Source organism: Scyliorhinus torazame, chromosome 27, assembly GCF_047496885.1.
Source record: "Scyliorhinus torazame isolate Kashiwa2021f chromosome 27, sScyTor2.1, whole genome shotgun sequence".
Classification (NCBI taxonomy): Eukaryota; Metazoa; Chordata; class Chondrichthyes; order Carcharhiniformes; family Scyliorhinidae; genus Scyliorhinus; species Scyliorhinus torazame.
In genome coordinates, this window is record NC_092733.1 from 19,706,641 (window position 1) to 19,730,581 (window position 23,941).

The 23,941-nt window shown below is 43.1% G+C and overlaps 1 protein-coding gene across 2 annotated transcripts in view; it reads left to right on the forward strand.

Moving 5' to 3' along the window:
- stxbp2 (syntaxin binding protein 2) overlaps window positions 1-23,941 on the forward strand; it is a 72,491-nt gene that overhangs the window by 14,201 nt on the left and 34,349 nt on the right. Inside the window, exons 1-6 of one of the 2 annotated variants that reach the window (XM_072491070.1) lie at window positions 14,904-14,953; window positions 16,709-16,790; window positions 17,488-17,565; window positions 18,295-18,371; window positions 22,232-22,310; window positions 23,785-23,888. In XM_072491070.1, coding sequence (XP_072347171.1) covers window positions 22,271-22,310; window positions 23,785-23,888 — 144 coding nt within the window. In that variant the 5' untranslated portion in view covers window positions 14,904-14,953; window positions 16,709-16,790; window positions 17,488-17,565; window positions 18,295-18,371; window positions 22,232-22,270. Of the gene's footprint in view, window positions 1-14,903; window positions 14,954-16,708; window positions 16,791-17,487; window positions 17,566-18,294; window positions 18,372-22,231; window positions 22,311-23,784; window positions 23,889-23,941 lie in introns of those variants that run through there. The other variant, XM_072491069.1, reaches the window with a different exon arrangement.

The following is a 23,941-nucleotide window of genomic DNA, read 5'->3' on the forward strand; positions in this document are numbered from 1 at the left end:
CCAGCTCCAGCAACCCGGGGGGGCCTCCGCGCCCATTAGCGCCCCGATCATTGTGCCCCAGCATATGCCCGTGGCGCCGGCCCCCTCCACTCCTTCTGGGTGACCCAGGATCCTCAAATTGTTTCTCCTCGACCTGTTCTCCAGGTCTTCGAGTCTTCCCGCCCACGTCTTGTGTAGCGCCTCGTGCCGCTCCACTCTCACCGCCAGGCCCAAGAGCTCGTCCTCATTCTCACTCACTTTGTCCTGGATCTTCACCTCGTGGGCTTCTGGGTTGCCCCAAGTCCTTCAATTATTGCCAGCATAGGCGCCACCATCTCCTTGCGCAGCTCCTCAAAGCAGCGCTTGATGGATTCTTGCATCTCTTCTTTGTCCTCGGCCGCCGTTTATTTGGCCGTTTCGCTGCGGGTCCGGTCCATACAGGTTAGTGGGGGACCTCTCGCCTCTCTTCCCCACGGGTTGGCTGTGTGAAAAGTTCCGTTGGGGCTCTTCTATTCGAGCCCGAAAGTTCGTCTTCGCGGGGAGGCTGCCGATTCGTGCGGCTTAGCTCCGCATAGCCGCAACCGAGAGTCCTGGACTGACCTCATTAACACTACAACCCTGTATGCTTCATCCGATGCCAGTGCTTGTGTAGTTACATTGCATATGTTGTGTTGCCCTATTATGTATTTTCTTTTATCCCTTTCTTTTCATGTACTTAATGATCTGTTGAGCTGCTCGCAGAAAAATACTTTTCACTGTACCTCGGTACATGTGACAATAAACAAGTCCAATCCAGATCTGACAGCATCTGCGGAGAGAGAAACAAAGTTCTTTCGAGTCTGTATGACTTGCAATTTCCAGCATCTGCAGTATATTGCTTTTATTATAGGAGTGTTGTAGTACAGCACCTCACAACTGGCCATAAAAATACTGTGGCTACAAGAGCAGATCAGAGACCGTAATTAACTCCTCTCCTGACTTCCCAAAGCCTGGCCACCAGCAAACAGGCACAAGTCAAGATTGTGATGGAATAATCCCCACTTGCCTGGATGAGTGCGGCTCCAACAACACTGTAGAAGCTCAACACCATCCAGGACAAAGCTGCCCACTTGATTGGCACCCGATCCATCACCTCCGATATTCACTCCCTCCACCATTGCAGCACAGTGGCAGCAGCCTCTGTAAGATGTACTGCAGCAACTCAGCGGTTTCTTTGACAGCAGTTCCAAAACAGCCTTGACCACCTAGAAGGATATGGATTCGTGGGTACATCACCACCTGATCATTCCCCCTCAGAGTCATTCACCATCCTGACTTGGAAAATATATCACCGTTCCTTCGCTGCCATTGGGTCAAAATCCTGGAACTCCTCCCAAACCTCATGGAAGTTATACCTACACCACATGGACAGCAGCAGCTCATTGTCACCTTCTCAAGGGCAATTGTAGATGGGCATCAAAAATGCAGGCCTAGCCAATGACACCCATGTCTTGTGAAATAATTAAATGAGAGATTACAAAGAACAAAGAAATGTACAGCACAGGAACAGGCCCTCCAAGCCCGTGCCGACCATGCTGCCCGACTAAACTACAATCTTCTACACTTCCTGGGTCCGTATCCCTCTATTCCCATCCTATTCATGTATTTGTCAAGATGCCCCTTAAATGTCACTATCGTCCCTGCTTCCACCACCTCCTCCGGCAGCGAGTTCCAGGCACCCACTACCCTCTGTGTATAATAAAAAAAAAACTAAAAAATAAAAATAAAAATAAAAACTTGCCTCGTACATCTACTCTAAACCTTGCCCCTCTCACCTTAAACCTATGCCCCCTAGTAATTGACCCCTCTACCCTGGGGAAAAGCCTCTGACTATCCACTCTTTCTATGGCCCTCATAATTTGTAGACCTCTATCAGGTCGCCCCTCAACCTCCTTCGTTCCAGTGAGAACAAACCGAGTTTATTCAACTGCTCCTCATAGCTAATGCCCTCCATACCAGTCAACATTCTGGTAAATCTCTTCTGCACCCTCTCTAAAGCCTCCACATCCTTCTGGTAGTGTGGCGACCAGAATTGAACACTATACTCCAAGTGTGGCCTAACTAAGGTTCTATTCAGCTGCAACATGACTTGCCAATTCTTATACTGTATACAATATACAATAATCTTATACAATAATACTGCTATTAGCAATGTCACTGAATTATTGTTCCTGCAATCATAGAAGCACTGCAGTGCAGGAAACAGCCATTCGGCCCATCAGGTCTGCACTAGCCCTCTGAAAGAGCATCCTACCTAGGCCCAATCCCCCAGCCTATCTCCGTAACCCCAAGTAGAGGCAATTTAGCAATTCATCTAACATGCATATCTTTGGACTGTGGGGGGGAAACCGGAGCATCTGGAGAAAACCCACGCAGACACTGGGAGAATGTTCAAGCTCCTCACAGACAGTCACCCGAGGTTGGAATCAAATCCGGATCTCTGAAGCTGTGAGGCAACAGTGCTAACCACTGTGCCATCCCAATGCTTCCATAAATGTCCAACTCTGGCATTTTGGTGTCTTGTAATATGTTATAGGAAACATTTCTCTTAGACTAATGTACTTTAGTGTTTTGTTGTTTGGCTGCTCCATTTCTCACTTCAGATTACTCCCACTACTGTACTTGTACCAGTGATAGATCCATCCCCACCAATATTTCACTCTTGCTGTTCCAGACACGGTCTTGCCAATATTTAATGACCGTTTTGCCATCGTTACTCCGATCTCCGTGACAGAATTGATGTAAGCTGAGTTAAAAATTAGATTTTTAGGAAGTTGGTGAGATGTTTTCATGTTAATCTTGTCACAAAAATCTGTTTCCTGTTTCTTCATTTCTGAGCATTGTGACAAAGCTGGTAAATGAAGTCCCTGAAACACATTTTTGAGATGCTCATGATTCTGTAAACATTCCATTGGCCATTTCTATCCAACAGTGCTGTCTACATGTTAGTTCTCTTGAGAGTTAACCAGTTGTGCAAAATCATACATTATTCTCACGTTTGCAATGGGCTGGCAGAAAGGAAATATGAAACTTGATTTTTGTGTCGAACTTCTATCTCCGTTTTGAATTATTTTGTTGTTTTTTTTTCCTTTTTTGAGGTTTCTACCATCTCCTAATCAATATTTAATATAATCCTGTCACAATTATTGTCACTTAAACTACTGAAACATAACCATAACTTTTGAAATTTCCCACTCTGCCCACTTGAACTCTGAGAAACATCGTCAATGTTTTTGTCCTTTTTCTACTTGTTCCTCCGTTGAGTGCATTTGGAGTTTTAAGGCAAAGAAAAGGAAGTATTTTTGTAGTTGACTGTCACAGGGCGGTTACTAATTTTAGAAGGAATTTGAAGTGATGAATTAAGAGAATGAGCAATATCAAAGCATATTGGCTTTGCTGCTCTTTTTCTGCTCTGCCACAGTTTTGTGCAGTCTGGATTTGTTTTGATGTGTTTATAAATATTTATTTTGGCAGGAAGTTGAGGGGAGTAGCTTTGTATCTCAAAAGCCAGGCCAGCCCACATTCCATCAGAATCAGCATCTGCAGCTGAAAGTAGACAATGGATGTTTGTGCAGGTCAAGGTGGTGTGTGGCCATTTTGGACCATGGTGTCCCTGGTTCTGGTTTTGGAGTGCCTATGTGCTACTTGCTCCAATTCAGCCGTCTGAGAAAAAAAGAACAGTGAGAAACAATGCCTCATGGAGTTCCTCTCTTGTGTAAACCTTTTCACCCAAAGTCACTGAAGAGAGCTCTGAAGTTCTTGACAGTTTTATTGCTTTTTGAAGCTGGTCCAGGGTGATTAGTGTGACCAAATTTGCTATTTTGCGATTCTTGACAACCCAATAATCATGAATTGGCCATTTCTAACCTGGCAGCCTGATGTTTATCGGCCAAAGTGATTCAAAACTGATGGGCGTTCCAGACTCTTTCCAATTCAAACCCTAGTGATTAAAAGGGATTTATTAAGCACTTGTACTCTAAAAGACTTTGTGAACTTGTTTTGGTTCATGGGAGCTGCGTATTTGCCAGCAAACTTATTGAGCTCAAATCAGAACACGCTCCTCTGCAGTTGGGATCAACAGAGAAAGTTCTACTCTTCTGTGCCTAATCTCACCTGAAATGTTTTGCTCCCTCATCTGAAGATTACACTCAAACTGTTGACAGGTAGACCAAGTAGCTGCAGTGATGTAATTAGTAAATGGACAGTTCTAGAAGTTGAGCAGGGGTAATTATCAGCTTCTCCGTGGCAGCAAGAGAATAATATCTGTTATGGTGTGATTAAAATGATATTTGTTTCAAGGGGCGATTAATTTTTTTTTTAGCTTGTAATCAAGCCAGGCAGTTTCCACAGTGGCTGAATGGAGTCTGTCTGCGGCCTCCACTGAATTTTGGCAGGAGACAATCTTGAATGACGTGTTATTGATTGGGGGACACCGCAGCTACAGTCCCTGCAAGGCCCAGCTTGTACTGATTTGCTGTACAAAGGCCTTGGCCAGAGCGGGAACAGTTGAGTGCCCATTGTTGGTGTGGCAGACGGATCTGTGACGCGGAAGTGGTTTTTAATGGTGGCGGCTTGGTTCCATTCCTTCTACCACAGGGCCTCTGCTGTTATTCCTTGGCACGGTGACCTTAGCCAAGCAGGCTGGCATGATGGGAGGCGAGCAGCAGGTGGATTGGGACAGTCCTTGTGTAGCAGCAGGCTTGGGTTGCAGCAACCCTTCTCCAGGAGCTTTTTTTTTTTTTTTGTTGCAATATCCCTCCTTTGGTGTGGGGGCAGGATGTTGTTTAGGACTGGGAGCCCAGGAGCATTGAGGCGATCAGAGGGTACCTGAGATTTTAATGCATTGTTTTGTTGAGCAGTGTATCTAGTATCTTTTATTTAAAAAAAATATATATTTAAAGTGCCCAATTCTTTTTTTTTTCCCATGGGACCAATTTAGCATGGCCAATCCACATAGCCTGCACATCTGTGGGAGGGTATTTAGTATCTTATTAGGCATTTTAATACTCTGTACACTTGTGGATAAGTTTTCAAATTTGGTGATTTTTCCGCTAAGCATTGCGCGTGTTTATAAAGGGGGAACTAGTTGTGGACAAGTAGATACTTCAAGTGGTTAGGTTTAGAGAGGCCTGTGTCTGGACCACAATGAAGCACTCTGAAAAACATTTGTGGCAAAGTTCTACTACCAGTTCCTGCGAAGTGTCATATTGGACTTGAAACATTAACTCCTCAGCTGCTGCCAGCACTCTGTTTTATATTTTGGATTTCCAGCATTTGTAATATTTTGCTTTTATTATTGAGTAATACTACTGTGCTTTGCTATTTTTGCCAGGAAATGCTTTTTTTTTTTTTTTTTTAAAGCATGCTCTTACCTTGCCAAAACCCGCATTCTTGAATGTGGGTGATCTGCATTGCGTGCATTCCTGCCACCCATCTGTGCCTCTCCCTATGTCTCCAGGTGCCCAATCATGACAGAGCTGAGGTTTAGTATTACAAAGAACAGTAGTATTACAAAACAGTACAGCACAGGAACAGGCCCTTCGGCCCTCCAAGCCTGCGCCAATCCTGATGTCTGTCCAAACAAACTAAGACCGTCTGCACTTCTGGGGTCCATATCCCTCTATTCCCATCCTAGTCATGTATTCGTCAAGATGCCTCTTAAAGACTGCTATCGTATCTGTTTCTGCCACCTATTGTCGAAGTTAGTTAGGTTAGATATTAACAATGAATTATTTTTGTATTAATGTGAAAACAGAGGAATATGAGCTTTTAAGTATTTTCAAATTTATGTTGTTGCTGCTAATCAGCATCAACAACTCTTCACTTGGTTGTGGTGTCCGTTTGCTTCTCTTTTTATGATGGTCCATTCGAAAAGTCCTGTGGCATCTGGAATCAGGGTGAGGAATGTTTCTTTAAAAGTATGAAAATATAACTGGGTTTTACCAGAATAACTTCTGCACTAAAGCTTCTGGATGAAGTTTGTATAACAATGTGTGACTGCATTAAATCAGAAGCCCCCTCATCTGACCTCCATTAGCTGGCCTAAGACTGACAAAAGCCGAGTGGCTGAACCTGTCCTCGATAAAGCTGCAAGACGGTCCCAATGTCTGACGGTTTGCATGATAAATGGATGAAAACACTAAAATTTAACCTTTGGGCAGCTCTTTAGTATGGCTTGCACAAGCATAATGGTTGTTGAGCCATTGCCTTTTGTATTATTGGGGTTTGTCATGAGGGTACTGAGTGTCCCAGGATAGCCCACTGTAGCTTTGTGGGAGACCCTGTAGTTGGGAATCCCATTGCCACCACCAGGAATGTACATTCCCACTTCATCTGTCTCTGCGAACCACGGACCTGCAAACTCAGCACTGCCTCCATGAGAAAAGCCCCAGAAATGAAAACATAGTATTCTCTCGGCGGAGGGGGGGGGAGATTTTGGGAAGTGGGGGGGGGGGGGGGGGGGGAGGGGTTTGGGGGGGTGGGGGGGGGGGGGGGGGGGGGGGGAGATTTTGGGAAGTGGGTGAAGAATCAGGAAGGTTCATTGGTGGATCACCGGTGAAGACAGTTATGCATTGCTGTGATATCCCATGACTGAATGTTACGTCAACACATTTTGCCTGGACTTACAAATGAATGGTAACTGAACAGCAGTTTTTGTCTGGTTATTACATATAGCCCATCCAGTTGGAGTTTATGATGGCTATAATGCAAAGTCAAAAATCACTTTGCTGATGATCAGGAGGTTTGAATGGGCCTGGTACAATGTCCTATTATTGTCAAAGTACTCTGCAGATGGCCTAATTCTTCTGCACTCTCCAGTTATCTCCACTTAAATGTGATGAAGAATAAAGTGTAAACCGGGAATGAGTGAAATTTTAGTGCAGCCTTTTTCAAGAAATGGAAGACCAGCGTGTAGTGGGGGTGCTTTTATATCCAGTATGCCGTTGTTTTATGTTATCCTACCAACTCTCAGTTGAGTTGCTGTTCATCAGATGAAATGCAGGTAGGATACAAGAAGAGTTGCCACCCAAGCTCCCCATTGATGATGACCAGCTTCAGAAATCCATTTTTTCTTTGCAAAGATGTACTCTATTCATAAAATATCTGCATTTCAAAATGGCAACCACCAGTTCAATGATATTCAGGTTTTCCATGTAGATCATGTTGCGTTCTGAGGTGCTTCAATTCAATCAAAGGAACATTACAGACATTTCAAAATGCACCTCATTACAAAAGGTGTAATGGTATTTAAGTAATCTACATAGATCAATCTGCACTTCAATACAATTGTGGAAGATGTATTTATTTACTATATACATTCATACCGCCTGAGGGATTCTGTACAATTTTCAGACAGCAACCATTCCCCGCCCCCCCCCCCCCCCCCCCCCCATTGCACCTCTGGTGGCTGCCCCAAGCTTTAGTGCATCCCTTAGCATGTGTAGTCCTGGGTGTTAGAATGTGCCAGACTGCAACACTTGGTCAGGGACAACTCTGCCAAAACTTGTTGGTCTTGCAATGCAGAGTTGATGATTCTCCAGCAACAGCTGATGTTTGTCTCTGTGTGCATCCATGGGAGCAGACCGTAGAGCAGAGAGTCCTGTGTCACAGACCTTGACAAAAAACAACCCCCCCCCCCCCTCTCTCTCTTTGCAAAAAACGCACCTTACAAGGAGGTGGACAGCGGTCTCTTCCACAGCAACCTTGAAAGGCAATGTGCGGACAGAGGGAGACTCGGTGTGTAGGAAGGATCTGACGGGAAGGCCTCCTCGTTACCAGCCAAGCTACGTCTTTGTGCTTGTTTAAAAGTTCTGGTGATGAGGCATTCTGCCAAACGACTGACAGTCTGCTCAGGCAACCATCTTACAGGATTCACCATCTAATTTCCCCTCGGGTCCTTTAGGATGTTGTGTGTAGAACACTGCCTGATGGACTTGTGGTCAAAGGTATTTCTCTGCCTAGATTTTTCTACAAGGAACAGGTAGTACATCACAGTCCAAGTACTTGGGACGTTTCGCCACAGCGTGGCCAGACCCATCCTTTGCAACACTGGGGACAGGTAGAACCTCGGCACATGACACTTGGTTTTTGTGTATCGAGGGTCTACACCTAACTTGATGCAGCCACACACACATTAAGGTGTCAGAAATCTATTGTCCAAAGAACCACTATTATTGCTTGTGCTTCATTGTTATAACATAGAATTGCAGTGAATCTAATGTGGTTTAGCACTATTCTGTTTACCTGGTTTGTGTTGGTCGTTTATTCCGGACACTGGTTTAGGGATATTGCAGAATCCTATTGATGTGCATATAATTAAGGTATGTTAATGATGTCTCTATTGATAATGAATTCACAGCTTATCTAAACTCATTCACCTATCATTACTCTTTATTTCTGTTGTGGGCTTTTTGTTTTAAATTGTGCATGGTGAGATTTTATGTTAATCCTTTGATTGTTCCATTGAATTTGATATTTAATTTGGACTAATGTTAGACTGGTTTTCAAATAATGTGTCAAATTTGATATTGCATTCAGTTACACTTTCTCACTCTACCATGTTGATTACATTTTGAACTCTTTGATTTTTTTTTAACAATCCCAGTGGATTCTTCCTGGTTTCTTGGATACTGACTGACCAAACACTCTGTCTTCATCGTGAACCCCCACAGTGGGTGTCATTGTGTTACTTGTCTGTAGGGGACATTATAACTGAACCTGATCCTTTTGACCTCACTCGGCGAGCTGGCACACACTGCAAAAGTGATCACTGGATGTCAGTCAAGAATGGGAGAGGGGTAGGAGTAATGAAGGAAATAAAATCTGCCAAAGTATGCTGTGACTAATTATAACTAACCAAATGCTGCCCAACTGAGATCCACAAGTGCTGCTTCAAGAATAAATCCGGGACCCTCTGTTTTGTTCACCTTAGAGTCACTATAACTGGTAAATGCTTTGGGGGGGAAAAAAGTTCACAAACAATTTGATCCAGGTGATTGAGATATTTTTGGGATGTTGATTTCAAAAGAAACAAAACAGAAGTCCGTATTCTAGGCGTAAGGTTTATATGGGACTATTAATGACATCAGTGCTTTACAGTGCACAGGAGCCTCAACTTGACTGAGAAACCAAAGGGCAAGTCAGACCTTGGGGAAACTGCTAATGACAAGCAGTATAGCCTAAATTGTTTTCTAAAATGTTTTTATTGGGTTTTCGTTATACATAGCACAGTATAAATACAAACAAAATGATAAGACGTTTGCACGAGGGGCACCCTAGTGTTATTTACATTTCAGTAGTTTTTTGTTTATATACATGAGTTTAGATCGTTTCTTGTTTTCTTTCCTCGCTGTGTTTGCTGTGGCCGTTGTGACCCCCTGTGCTTCATTTCCTGCCTGTGTTCCCCTTTCTTTTCTCCTCCCGCCCTCCCCATCTCTCTCCCACGAGGTTCGGTTTTGCTTTCTTGTTTCCCCAGGTCCTCCTTTCCTTTTGTGTCTTGGTTACTTTCTCTTTGTCCCTGGCTACTTAGTTGCTGGCCGCAAACTGGTCCTGGAACAGCCGGGTGAATGGCTCCCATGTTCTGTGGAAGCCATCTTCTGATCCACGGATGGCTAATTTGATTATCTCCATTTGGAGAAATTCCGATAGGTCGGACAGCCAGTCTGCAGCTTTGGGTGGTGCTGCTGACTGCTAGCCGAGCAGGATTCTGCGACAGGCGATCAGGGAGGCAAAGGCAAGGGCCCTCCTCCCCATGAGCAGATCTGGCTAGTCTGAAACCCCAAAGCAGTATAGCCGAAATGAAAGGAGCTGTGTGCTACCACAGGTCTGCACTTTTGTGCAGTTAATATCTTGGACTTTGGCCACATGATGCAGGAAATTGCAAGGGTAAAGTTGCGACTGCATCAGCAAATCCAAGTCACCAGGTTCTGGAGTGTCTATGTGCACATAACTGGCTGTGCGCCAACTCTGTTGTTTTTGTAGGACTTGTGCTGTTTTGGCAAGTGTGAAGCTCCACCACAGATGATAGCAAGAATAGAGAGCAATATGCACCAGAGTAGAATTTGAAGAGAGGCAGAAACTTGGGCTGGAAGTGGTTGCACAGGTGCCAGATCGTGGGGACAACGGGAGGACTTTTGCAATGGGGCAGGCAGCCACTGGAGGTTAGCAAGGAGCAAAGTGATAGATACTGACATTTTGTGCAGGATATGCTGCAGGTGGAGAATTCTGAATATTGGAATTTATTTTAGCTGCGGGTTGGGAGGCAGTTCAATGTGGTTTCAGTTCTGTCAAATCTGGATTATGTCACTTTCTGGATATATGCCTGTTGAATTCCAAAGCAGTGCCCCTCCAATTTGATGCGGCTTTTGTTTTCATGTTGGCAATAAAATGGGCCGACCTGGAAACCTGCAGCACAAACTGACTAAAGGCCATAAGCAAACGTGTATTACAGAGTGGGCAACTTTTTGAATTCCTGATTTTCCTCTCTTCTGAACCCTGGTGAGGTGAAATTCCCCAGATGCCAGGAGCTCCCACCCCCTCATTCATCATATTCCATTGATCACGTGGGCCGAGCAAGTGAGTTTCAGTAGGCCAGGGCTGTCCAAGATCGTATGTTGGAAGTTAATGCCTCTGGCACAAGTCTTGGACAGTAGAATAGCAGCTTGAGAAATATGTTTCCTTAATGTGTGCTCAGCCGAATAATTACCCACAAGAATTCTGCACTTGGCTTAGTACATGAGGTGGTATTAAATTTAAATGGTTGAGTGTTTTAATTGAGCTTTTTAGGCTTCCAGGGTACCAGTTCTTGCACTGATGCCTTCAGTCCAATGTTAGTGCTGCATATGGCTCCATTTGTGGAAACTGGCAACAATCTCAATCCATTTTTGAAAGATTCTCTAATTGCTGAAAATTGCTCCTGTCTGATTAACAGCTTTAACATGTCAGTGGCATTTTTCTTAATATTTATAATCTGACTATTGAAAACACCATCTTTTAATGGAGCTGTTGGATATTGAGCTGCTGCAGAGGAGACTGGCTGTTCATGTTACAGGAAGGGTAACAGATCCTTGCTTAAAACTCATCACGTTATATGGCCTGTTTCTGTGCAGTAAAATTCCATTTGGTCTGATTTCATCTCCACAGGAGCACTGCCCCACCCTACTTTATTTAACCCTCTCTGCATGTCCTTCTATGCCTTTCTCACTTGTGTACTTCTCATGTTTCCCCATTATTAGCAATATAGTACCAGGATTGAGAGCAAGAAAACACATTTGGACTTTTTCAAACAGGAGGTTAAGGAAGGGTCTATGAGAGTACCTATAGGCTATTCATGGCAATGATCCATTGGCCCATGTGGCAGTGCTGAAGGTCAGTCTGCCTTTGGCCTGAATCAAAATGGCAGACACTGTGTATGTGCTGTTGATGGCTGTGTCATTGCTAACTATCAGTTGGAGGCATCTACTGATCCCCTCTCCCAATTAGGGTTTTGCTGCCTCTGACTGACATGATGTCATTAGAGTTTGCCCTTGACAGTTTTCTTGGTCTGTATTTATGGTGGATTATTTATTTGATTATAGTGTGGGGCACAGTGCACCGAGGTTCGATTTGTTACTGCTAGCTGTTTCAGCAGACAGCAAGACCTACACAAGAGAGACTGACCATATTCCAAGAAGGCCGACTTCAACCGGTCATAGATTAATTGTTGATGTTTCTTGCCTGGTAACCAGTTTAACGGGTTAGTTAAAGTGTTTGGCACTAATCGATGGGTTAGAATTCAAAATGCAAATATCCTTTGAGGTTGTAAACTTTAGCAAGTGTGTTTGACAGTGGTGTTTGTGTGGGAAAACACAATCTTGAATCTTGTGGTTATTTGACCTCCAGAAGGCTGAGGAATGGAATTTGATTTTCTGCTCTGCGATATCTTCAGAAGCACTTGGAGCTTTGTTTTGGGCGGTGTTTTGTCTCAAAGATGGATACGTGTCTCCACGGTGATGATTGGCACACAAGTAAAACACCACATTTGAAGAATCTCTTTAATATCAAGGTTTGCGAGGGAACAGTTTTTATTTTTGGCATTTCAAGAGAATTAAAGTTTATAAATACAGTAACAATCCAGTTTTTTTTTTTTTTTTTTTTTCTGTTGATGTTCAATAAATTGGTCTGGTGATTTATACCCTGCGGTATTGGCTGTTTATATATCCTTCTGACTACCAAAGATAATCTCACCTAGCACATGACATAGTTCAGTGAGCTGGATGCATTGTGCAGGGCTGTCTATTCCCCTACATTTACCTAGGCATGGAGCATGTAAACAACAACCTTTAACATAATGAAATGTCCCAAGGCACTTCACAGGCTCATTACAAAACGTATGACACCAACCAACATGAGACATTGGTTCAGATAATCAAAAGCTTGATCCAAGGGGCAGGCTTCAAGGAGAGTCTAAAAGAGGGTAAAGAGAAGTAGGGAGGGAACTCCAGGCAATCGCATACCTGACTTGGTACACAACTAAATTGGCTTAATCTCAAGCTGCAGTCAGATTCGCGAGGAAGGCAGGCCCACTTGTGGAAACTGCCACCTCACTGACCCCGAGAAAAATACCTAAATTAAAAGCACAAAAACATAACTGGCTTAGACACTTTCCCAGACTGTTTCCAGTTTAAATTCAAAATTTACACAAAATTAGCCTGATTTCAGAATACCAAAATATATATTCTTTTCATGGGATTGGGGTGTCGCCCGCAAAGTCAGCATTTGTTGTCATCTCTCGAGCTGATTCTGAAGGTGGTGGTGAGCTACTGCCTTGAACTGCTGCAGTGCATGTGGCGGAGATACACCCACCGTACTGTTGGGAAGAGAATTCCGAGATTTTGATCCAACAACCGTGAAGGAACAGTGTAATTTCAAGTCCAGTCAGGAAGCTTTGTGGCTTGGAGGGGAACTTGAAGACGTTGGAGTTCACATGCACCTGCTGCCCTCGTCCTTCAAGGTGGTAGAGATTCGGAAGGTGCTGTCGAAGAAGCCTTGGTGAGTTGCTGTATAGTACACACTGCTGCCTCTATGCCACAAGTGGTGAGTGAGGGAATGAAATGTTTAGTTGCTGAGTGGAGTACCGATCAAATGGGCTGCTTTATCCTGTTTGGTATTGAGCGTCATGAGTGCTGTTGGAGCTGCACTCATCCAGACAAGTGAGTATTCCATCACACTCCAGACCTGTGTCTTATAGATAGTGGACCAGCTTTGGGGAGTGAATTTTAACTCGAGTGAGTAACTCGCTACAGCATTCCAAGCCTCTGATCTGCTCTTGGAGCTGCAGTTATTATATGGCCAGTTCAATTTCTGCTTGATTATAACTCCCAGGATGTTGATGGTAGGGGATTCAGCGATGGTGGTGCCAGTGAATATGAAGGGTGGTTGTTAGACTCTTTTTTTTTTTGTTGTGGATGGTCAGTGCCTGGAACTTGTAAGATGTAAATATCACTTGCTGCGTATCACCTCAGGCTGTCCAGTTCTTACTCCGTGTTGATTGGGAACGCTTCAGTATCTGAGGAGTTGCAAATGGTGCTGAACATTGTGCAATCGTCAGCAAACATCTCCACTTCCGACCTTATGATAGAAGGAAGGTCATTGATGAAATAGCTGAAGATGGTTGGGCCTAGGACACTACCCTGAGGAACTCCTGCAATGATGTCCTGGATCTGCGATGATTGACCTCCAACAACCACAATCATCTTCCTTTGCATGATTCCTGCCAGTGAAGAGTTTTTTCCTGATTCCTGTTTACGTTAATCTTACCAAAGTTCCTTTATACCACACTTGATCAAATGCTGCCTTGATGTCCAGCGCAGAGACTCTCGCCTTATCTCTGGAGTTGCTCTTTGTCCAATGTTTAGACTAAGGCTGTAATAGATCACTTGCTGAGTGGAATTGATGTGGAAATATTGAATAGGGATAATAACCATAAATCATTTTGATAAACATGTTGGGTCAGAGTTGACCAGGGTCTGTAGTTTGGAAATAACATTTTAAAATCTGGAGTTTCCAACTTGATCCTGCAGTTGAAATGTTTCTTCTCCATTACCCTTTTTAGTTGATAAAATACTGGAAATTGAATTCATCTTTATTTAATAGACACACATGCGTGAATTAAATGGTGCTATTTTGATGATTTATGTGGCATTCTAGTTATAACTAAATGACATCAGTACTGAAGCTAGAAAGAGCCCTCTGATGCTTCATATTTGTAACACGTGTTATAGTGCATACAAAGACTGCATAAACCCAGCCATGCACTTTACCAATTATTAAATTTACATAAAGACTGCTGACAGAAGCTTAAGTGGACCTCATTTACAATTGTGTTTGTATTTTTGTGTCGGTAGTTCTTGTTTGGTCCTCTCTTGCACGGTAGCACAGTGGTTAGCACTGTTACTTCACCGCGCCAAGGACCCAGGTTCGATTCCCGCCCTGGGTCACTGTCTGTGTGGAGTCTGCACGTCCTCCCTGTATCTGCGTGGGTTTCCTCCGGGTGCTCCGGTTTCCTCCCACAAGTCCCGAAAGACGTGCTTGTGAGGTGAATTGGACATTTTGAATTCTCCCTCGGTGTACCCGAACAGGCGCCAGAGTGTGGCGACTAGGGGATTTTCACAATAACTTCATTGCAGTGTTAAATGTAAGTCTACTTGTGACACTAATAAAGATTATTATTATTTGCGCAACTTGTATTTATGTTTTGATTGAAGACCGTTGCAGATCGAGGGTCCTGCTTTGTTTCCTTCTGTTTAACATCGCACATGCCCTTGTTACCTTGCTATGTAAAGACTGGGGGAAAAAACTTTGATTTTTTTTTCATAACCTTAACTGGAGTTGTTTTTCTTTCATAGAAATTTTAACTGGAGTGATCAAGAATCTGAAGAAGGACGGAGAATGGAAGGTACGCAAGAGCTGTTTGCATCTGAATGGTTCAGCTTGGGAGAAGAAAGAAAAATTGTTACCTTCAAGTAGCATCTTTGTATTTGTGTTTCTCCAATGGTTCAAAGGGCAGATTTTGAAGCTGTTAAACTTGGTGTGCAGTTGTCTTTCCCTGTGACAGCCTTGTGGTGCCATCCTTTGATAAATTCAATGCTTGAACTATAAGGGATTATGTAAAATATAACTGAAATTGTTCTTTTAAAAGTGTAAAGCCGCCAATCACTTGGTGACAGAGCCGGGGAAGGGGGGGAAATGTTCCAATCCGATAAATGCTATTGGAATAAGTTGTTAAGTAAAATGTCTGCTCCTTTGACTTGCACGTAAGAATGTCTGGACAGTGATAAATCTTTTACAATTAATGGCTGGGCAGAGTGGTGTGTCATACAGAATATTTAAATGATTTATGGTACTTGCACTTTCCAAAAAGCATGCTGTACATGAGATGCTGCTGCATAAGCTTAAGGAATCCTTGGATGAAAAAGAAATGGCTGCAGAAGTCATTTCTTAGAAGTGAGGGGGAAGACCATGGATCAGAGTGGGAGCAAGCCATCCTGAATTTCAAGAGACTGCTGAGGGGTTGGGAATCCCAAGATTCCAAGAACGACCAGGCAGAATTGAAACTAATAAAATTCAAAACCGACAAATGTAAAGCACTTAATCGAAAGACAGAATGGAAGTCACTCATCCATTGAAGTGTTTTGTGATCTGAAAGACTTGCAAATGTGCATGCTTGGCTTGCCCAGTCAATGTAGACAATGCTAGGTAAAGCAAGACACAGGACTATGCTACTAGAGCAATAGCATTCTATGTCTGAAGTAATGCTGCTGAAACTGAAGAGTGTTCTGATCAGTGTGGGTAAAGGAAGCCTCTAAGCTCAGGAGGTGATGTGGACCCCCCCCCCCCCCCATTCATACACACACCCACACTGAACCCAAGCACCAGCAGATTCAACAACCAGAATGGGCATGGAATCCTCAGATTATCATTCTCGCAAGGAGTGAAGACTCCAGAGGTTTGTTCAACAACACCAAATGGAAAATTAATGAACTTGTGAGCTTTTTTAGCCAAAAAAAGAATTACCATAAAGCGGATGATACACGCCGTGTAGAAAGGGGGAAAAACCCATGATGCGTTAAGGACTGTAGGAGGAATAAAGTAGGTGGATGATTCCTCACACACCAAACTTATGATCTGGAATTGTTGAAAGTGATTGTAACTTGTTTGAAAGGAATTCTTGAAGCTGTATAATACAAGGAGGAATAAAATTAAGTAGGGAAGGGGGTGGGGGGGGGGGGGGAGGGGAATTTCAGTGTAAAATATTACACAATGTAGGCGCAGTAACCTCAGACTATTACTTCAAAGTTGAATTAGGAAAGTATTTTAAAGCCTATTTTAAAAAGAACTCCTTTACGGACTAGGGCAGCATCCAGAAGATAAAAACAGCGATATCGGAGATTTTCCATTGCTACGTCAAACTCAAATTATTAAACACTGTTGCTTCCCAATATGTGCTTTATCTTTTGACAACTTATTCCCATATCCCAGTGCCCTGCACTTCAACCTAATAGAAAACATTTTAACACCCACATTTGGCATCACCTAATCATTACTTTTAAAAAGAAATATTTCTAAATCCACACTATCTACCTTTGTTTTTAATGGCTTTTCCAGAAGTATGGAAATCAATTCAATGTAACTTTGTCTCGCCCTTTCCCAGGTGCTGCTTGTGGACCACTTGAGCATGAAGATCTTGTCCTCCTGCTGCAAGATGTCAGACATAATGGCAGAAGGCATAACCAGTAAGTCAAATTCAGCCATGGGGGGTGCATAGACTTAACGGGAAATGGGTACATTTCGTTATCCACCTCTTTGCTTTGCAGCATAAACATCATTGTTTAAACAAATTAAGCAACCAATGGTTCTGCCATTGATTTATTTTTATTTCACAAACTCAATTCAAAGGTACACTGTCCTCCTGCACAATGTTTCTTTGTTTGCCTTGAGGAACAGTATTCGCATCAGTGTAACGGGTAGCAAAATCGCTTTGTCAAGGAGTTCATGTGGCACGTGGACTCAAAGCAATTGTAAAGCAGAAATGTTCGAATCCCATGTTTAAAATAAAGATCTAGCTTGTTGCTCAGCCCATGTGATTTGAGTATAAGGAAGGTAACATGTATGTGCGTAGTAGATTTTCTTTTTAAGTTTAGAGTATCCAGTTCTTTAACAGGCAATTTAGCCTAGCCAATTCTCCTACCTTGCACATCTTTGGGTTGTGGGGGTGAGACCCACGCAGACGCGGGGAGAACGTGCAAACTCCACACGGACAGTGACACGGGGCCGGGACCAAGCCCGGACCCTCAGTGCCACGAGGCAGCAGTGCTAACCAGTGCTAGCCACTGTGCCTGCCTTTGTGCGTAGTAGATGGGATGTTTGGTTTTCAATTTTGGTGATGTCATCAAATGAAATCCTGAAAAATATTTTTGTTTCTCATTATAGAGGCAATCTTGTTGAACCAGTGGCGCTGGCAATAATTGTAAAGAAGAGAGAGCAATGAGTGGGAAATAAGAGAGAAAGGTGAAAGCAGGATTTTTGCAGGTTTAGAAGTGTTGTGTAAGGGTTTAGCATAAAAGTGATAGATTTTTTTAATTAAAATTTGAACAGATCAATGCAGATGACTGCAGTTTCAATTTAAGGGCTTTATCAAGATTCAAAAAATTATGATAAGTTGTAATTCATCTTTTACCCTCAATTTTTTCACAAGCTGTAAAAATCGTATACATTGCGGTGATACGGAATTGTGTGCATAGGAAAGCATCAGGGATCAGCTCTTTTTGCAAAATAAATATTTTAAGTTGCTGTGGGGGAAAAGATCCATCTAGTTTTTTGAAATTTAGAGTACCCAATTAATTTTTTCCAATTAAGGGGCAATTTGGCATGGCCAACCCACCTAGCCTGCACATCATTGGGTTGTGGGGGCGAAACCCACGCAAATACGGGGGGAACGTGCAAGCTCCACACTGACAGTGACCCAGAGCCGGGATCGAACCTGGGACCTCGGCGCCATGAGGCAGCAGGGCTAACCCACTGCACCACCATGCTGCCCCTGTCCATCCCTAGTTTGCGAGTGTGATCTGTTTTTCTCCCTCTTGCCTGGGGCCCAGGTTGTACAAGGCATTCAAAGCTTGCATCACATACTTAGCGTAGATGGATATCTGTCTCCTGTGTATTGCAGCGTTAATTATCATACAATAATACTTGAAATCCTGTTAGGACATTGCTCTCTCTTTTTTGTTGTTGTTGCAGTTGTTGAAGATATCCACAAGCGGCGGGAACCCATCCCCAGTTTGGAAGCCATCTATCTGATTACACCATCAGAAAAGGCATGTGCTGCAAGTATAAACACTGTTCCGATCACCACTGGGCTCATCATGGTTGTGTGTTTGTCATAACATTCAGTAATCTGCATTTTTATACTGGGTGTGGAACCGATCTATTGCAATTGCCAATCTCCTACATCGCCGAAGAATGCATCACCCCCCCCAATTGGAAGAAAAACCACACTCTTCTCCCAGTAACCAGATTCGGGGCATCTAATGCTGGGTTTGATTTGTATTGCAACTGCGGTATTCAAATGCAAGAGGTTCCTTTTATGTTGGTTGCTACTGCTGTGGAAACTGCCCTATTTATATTGTGTGAGCAATTCCGTATCACCACCAATAACTTTGCATCCGCTCTGAGTAAAATACAACAAACGGAAGTAACTGGCACTACAGCTGTAGGAAAATAATGGGCAGAGGTTTATTTTATGGTGCTGTCTTAATTATTATGAATAAGTAGGGTCCAGAGGAGTGGCATGCCATAGGTCCTTTTTTATCTGGGCTGGATTTGAACCCAAATTTCAGAAGGGAAAGTTTGGCATTCACGTGTCCGGGGCAATCCCAACACATTCTGGGATTCTCCTGCACATTGCCATAGCAAACTCCTGGCAGTTTATTTTAATTGTAAAAATTGACATGATCTTCAAATGTAGTCTCTGAATAGCAGAGCCTGTGTTAATTTTCATCATTTTCACTGGAAATAATGCGTTGCTGTGCGAGCCCTTCTGTTGCAGCTGGAGGAAAGACCCCCTCGGACTGCAGTTAGTGGCTATGCCACATAATTAAACCAGTAATCCCAGGACTAGCAAGTCCACACTCTTCAAACAAAACTGAAGTTCCCATCTATATCTCATCCCTCCCTACCTCTTTCTCCTCCTCTTAAAACCATCTTTGACCTTACCTTTTAGAAATCCCCTCTTCTTATTTCTTTTGACTGTTCGTTTTGACCTGATGGTGCTCCTGTAAAGTGCCTCGAGATGTTTTCCTATCTGAAAGACACTTTTTCAATGTATTTATGAAATAGTAAATCCGTTTTAACATTTTTGGAAAGAGCAATAAAGATCATAAGACGGAGGAGCAGAAGTTGGCCATTCGTTCCATCAAGTCTGCTCTGCCATTCAATTAGTTCATGACTGATCTGATGTGATAATCCTTAAATCCACTTTCCCGCCTTATCCCCATAACCCTCGATTCTCTCACTGATTTAAAAATCTGTATCTCGGCCTTGAACATATTTAACAACCCAGCCTCTCCAGCCCTCTGAAGTAAATAATTCCTCAGATTCACTACCTTCTTTAGAGAAGAAATTCATTCTCCTCTCGGTCTAAAATGGATGCCCCCCTTACTCTGAGATTCTGCCCTCTGGTCCTATACTCTCCCACAAGGGGAAACAACCTCTCAGCATGGACCCTGTCAAACCCCCTGAGAATCCTACATGTCTCAATGCCACCTCTCATTCTTCTAAACTCCAGTGAGCATACCCAGTCTACTCATCCTCTCCCACAAGAAAATGCCAGTCACTCCGCTTTTAACAAATGCTGGCATATTTGCTAACAGGGAACTATTGGCTGTGTGGGGCCTTCCTGTCAGGAACTAACTCCACTATTACAGAAATTTAATACAATGCAAGATCGGTTTTAAAATGTTTTCAAGCCCACTTGTATTTGGAAGTTGCAGTATCCAAAGCACTTCCAGTCAGTCAGAAAATTTCTTTCTCCCAAAAGTTATTTTTCTCAGAAAAGCAATGGTTAAATATCTATGACCAGTTTGAAGGTTAATTGTAAACGTGTAGGATCAAATACAGAACATAGAAGTATGGCTTATAGACATGTTGGGATTTCGCCAATACAGGAATCAAAGCTGAATAATATAGATTGCATTATTTGATGTCTTGGAGCTTTCATTTGATAGACCTCAGAAAGAAACTTGATGGTGGTCTGCTTTTTCAGAGCATGTATTCAGAGGTTTCTATATTTTGGTTACCTGCCCTGTAAGTGGGTTTCAGTCATCGATCCACACTACGTGATTCCCCATGTTTACTTCTACTTTTGTTTAAGCTTCAAGTTGTTAAAATTTGTTGTTTGTGGGTAGACGGCAATAAAAATCTGTCTCTGTGCATCTTGTGGGGCCCTCAAATGTGGTTTTCCAACATTGTTTAGTCTCCAGATGGCCCCTGTTTTTTGTTAATGAATGCTGTTGCCGACAGAAATTCCAGCCTCCGCAGCACCCCTTCATGTAGAAGAGTTTCAATATTCTCAAGTGCTTAAAATGAATTGGGATAGTGCAAATCGCAATGTGAATTGCGCGCACCTCTCTGGTTGGGTCAGGCTGGAGGGCCTGGGTGGGTGGTCTTTATTGAATTTGCACTTCCACTAATGGTAAAATCCAGGCTAACTTGTAATTTTGCAGTTGTCCCCTTCTGCTTGTTCATTTTTTCCCATTATGTACAGTAATCTTGCTTACTGATCCTGACTGGAAACTGTTTAAAAACTCCCCACTGAGTTTTTTTTTTTTTGCACTGTTTTTGTCTACTTTTGCCTTTGAGGCTTGAACATTTTGCTAATATTTTGCAATATAAATTGCTACTTTACTTGTCCTGGTTGAAGTGAAAATCCACTTTTTTTTGCTGAGTACCTGGATTTGCCACCAGTGGAACTGTCTTGTCCATGGACCAAGTTGGATGGAAGGGACCCAGTTCTTAGACAAAATATAAAAAGGGAGGGGGAAAGGGCATTACACTCCTCAAGACCCGCCCCTACCAGGGTAGAAATGCAACAGTGCCTTGTAAACGGTTAACCTGACTGGACGCCTGTCCACTTCCACAGAAAGTCTCTCAATGTTTTTTTTGAATGGGGATAATAATTTCGTCAAGTGTTTGGAGTGAGGTATAGGCAGGATTCACTGGGGATTCCCAGCACCTTTCCCCCACGCTCCCTACTCAGTTTTATTTCAGTGCCATTTGGCAAATCATTTATCTTGCAGTACAGATGAAAAGAGCAATCTGAAATAAAATGGTGGAAATACACTGCACGTCAGTCTACACTTGTTCAGTAAAAGACTAGTTTAATATTTTGGGTTGTGAATTGAAAGATGATTGAAATTAAAGCATAAAATTCTGGAAATAGACAACAGTCAGCATCTGTCAGAAGAATCATAGAATTTACAGTGCAGAAGGAGGCCATTCGGCCCATCGAGTCTGCACCGGCTCTTGGAAAGAGCACCCTACCCAAGGTCAACACCGCCACCCTATCCCCATAACCCAGTAACCCCACCCAACACGAAGGGCAATTTTGGACACTAAGGGCAATTTATCATGTCCAATCCACCTAACCTGCACATCTTTGGACTGTGGGAGGAAACCGGAGCACCCGGAGGAAACCCTCGCACACACGGGGAGGATGTGCAGACTCCGCACAGACAGTGACCCAAGCTGGAATCGAACCTGGGACCCTGGAGCTGTGAAGCAATTGTGCTATCCACAAGGCTACCGTGCTGCCCAAGAAAGGGTCGATTTTGACATTTCAATGGTTTGGAATAGTTTTTGCCCTCCAGAAAGAAACTTGCCAGAATTGTAAATGTGTTAACAGTCTACAAGTGAGCCCCCAATCCAAACAATTACCAGATTTATTGATTTCCATTTCGGGTCTCGATTGGGATTTGAACACTCTATCTCTGGGTTACTAGTCTAATACAATAAGCATTAAGCGATACCTCCCTCCTGCTTCTCATTCAACAATGGAGTGGTTGCTCATTGCATCTAAGGGAGTTGTAAGTTACAATGTGAGCAAAGTATGCATGTGTATTTTTGGTTTCTTTTTATCCAAAGTGATAATTCTCTTCTTTTTTTTTTTCCCCCACCCCAGTCGGTGCAAGCCCTGATTAACGACTTCAAAGACACACCGATGTTCATGTACAAGGCAGCCCACGTATTCTTCATTGATAGTAAGTGTTCATTTGTTTTGCTCCCTTCCCCAATCTCAAAAAACGAACAAATAGCAACTGAGAAATTGATGCTGTAGGATTGGGGCAATCCGTGCCATTCCAAATGCTGCATTTGTTTATATCTGGTTTGGACCCTTTTTGGATGAGCATTTGAAGGGCTTTATATGTTTTCAATACTTCCACTTGCGATCCAGGAAACATGTAGTTTAATTTATTGTATAGGGTTATTGGAAATTAGAAAGCCTCCTACAAGTGCCTGTTGAGGCAGCAACTAACATGTGTAAGGGAATTGGATAAGAATTTGAAAAGTATATGCCGTCATGGTACAGCATATGAGATTAGAGTAGATGGCTCCTAGTGCGGTACTGCTACCTGTAAAGCTGGACAGTCTCCTGGGTGGACTGCAAAGAATCCATAGAACTCCTAAAGTGCAGAAGGGAGGCCATTTGGCCCAGCGAGTGCACTGACCCTCTGAAAGAGCTCTCTACCAAGATCCACCCCGCCCTACCCCCATAACCTAGCCTGCACATCTTTGGTCTGTGGGAGGAAACGGGAGCACCCAGAGGAAACCCACGCAGACACGAGGGAAGAACGTGCAAACTCCGCACTCCAGGCCGGAATTGAACCAGGATCCCTGGTGCTGAGGTAGCAGTGCTAACCACTGTGCCGCCCAGCTGCCACCATGCTGCCCAATTATAATATAAACTATATTCTTTATATGGTGAACTTCACGTATAGTATTCAGTGGGGGGCTGTTTTGACATTTTCCCATTACAGTAGCTGTTTGGCCCAGGTCATCATCCAAATGCGAAGTTCTCCAGTCAGATTAACTTGTGTTAAGTCTGTACACATTGTGAAAATGGCATCTCATCCCTTTGCTTTTCTTCCCCCGTCCCTTGGCTCTCCTTGGATACTTGCAAGTATTGTCGTCCTCCTCTATACTGGTAGCTTGGATATTGGGATTGGGGGGGTGACATTTAAGGTAATTGTACCTTTTGACGCTATATCCTATGCCACAAGGTAGTTGCAGTACTCGGTTTCCCACAGATTTTTCATTCTCAACAGGAAACATCCAGGAATGATTAACCAAATATTTTCTTAACTCCTGGTATAAAGTTGTAACTGCTGTATGCCTCTAATTAGATCTCTACATTAGCCTCACCCTGCGATTGTTCATAGCTCAAGAGGTACTCCGCCTGTGGGATAGAGTGGGTTGCAGAGAGAAATAAGAGAGATGCCTAAAAGGCAGATTTTATTTCAAGGTATAACAAAATGAAACCTTGAATAAGTATGATGTCCATAATTTATATATTTTTCATATTTAATAGTTCAGTAGCAGTTGCAGCATCCTTGCAAGCTCTCTGTAACTGTCCATGTATCCTTACTTGTAAGTTAGTTATTATGAAGACAGATTATCTACCATAAGAAAGGGTATGCCTGGGCATCAATCAATCCCAACCCTTGCTCTCCTCAGCCTGCCCAGAGAAACAGTTCACCGAGCTTGGAAGATCACGGTGCACAAAAGTCGTCAAAACGCTCAAAGAAATCCACGCGTCGTTTCTTCCTCTTGAATCCCAAGTGAGTAATTTTACTGTATTATTGATACAAATCAAGGTGAATGAAAAGAAAAT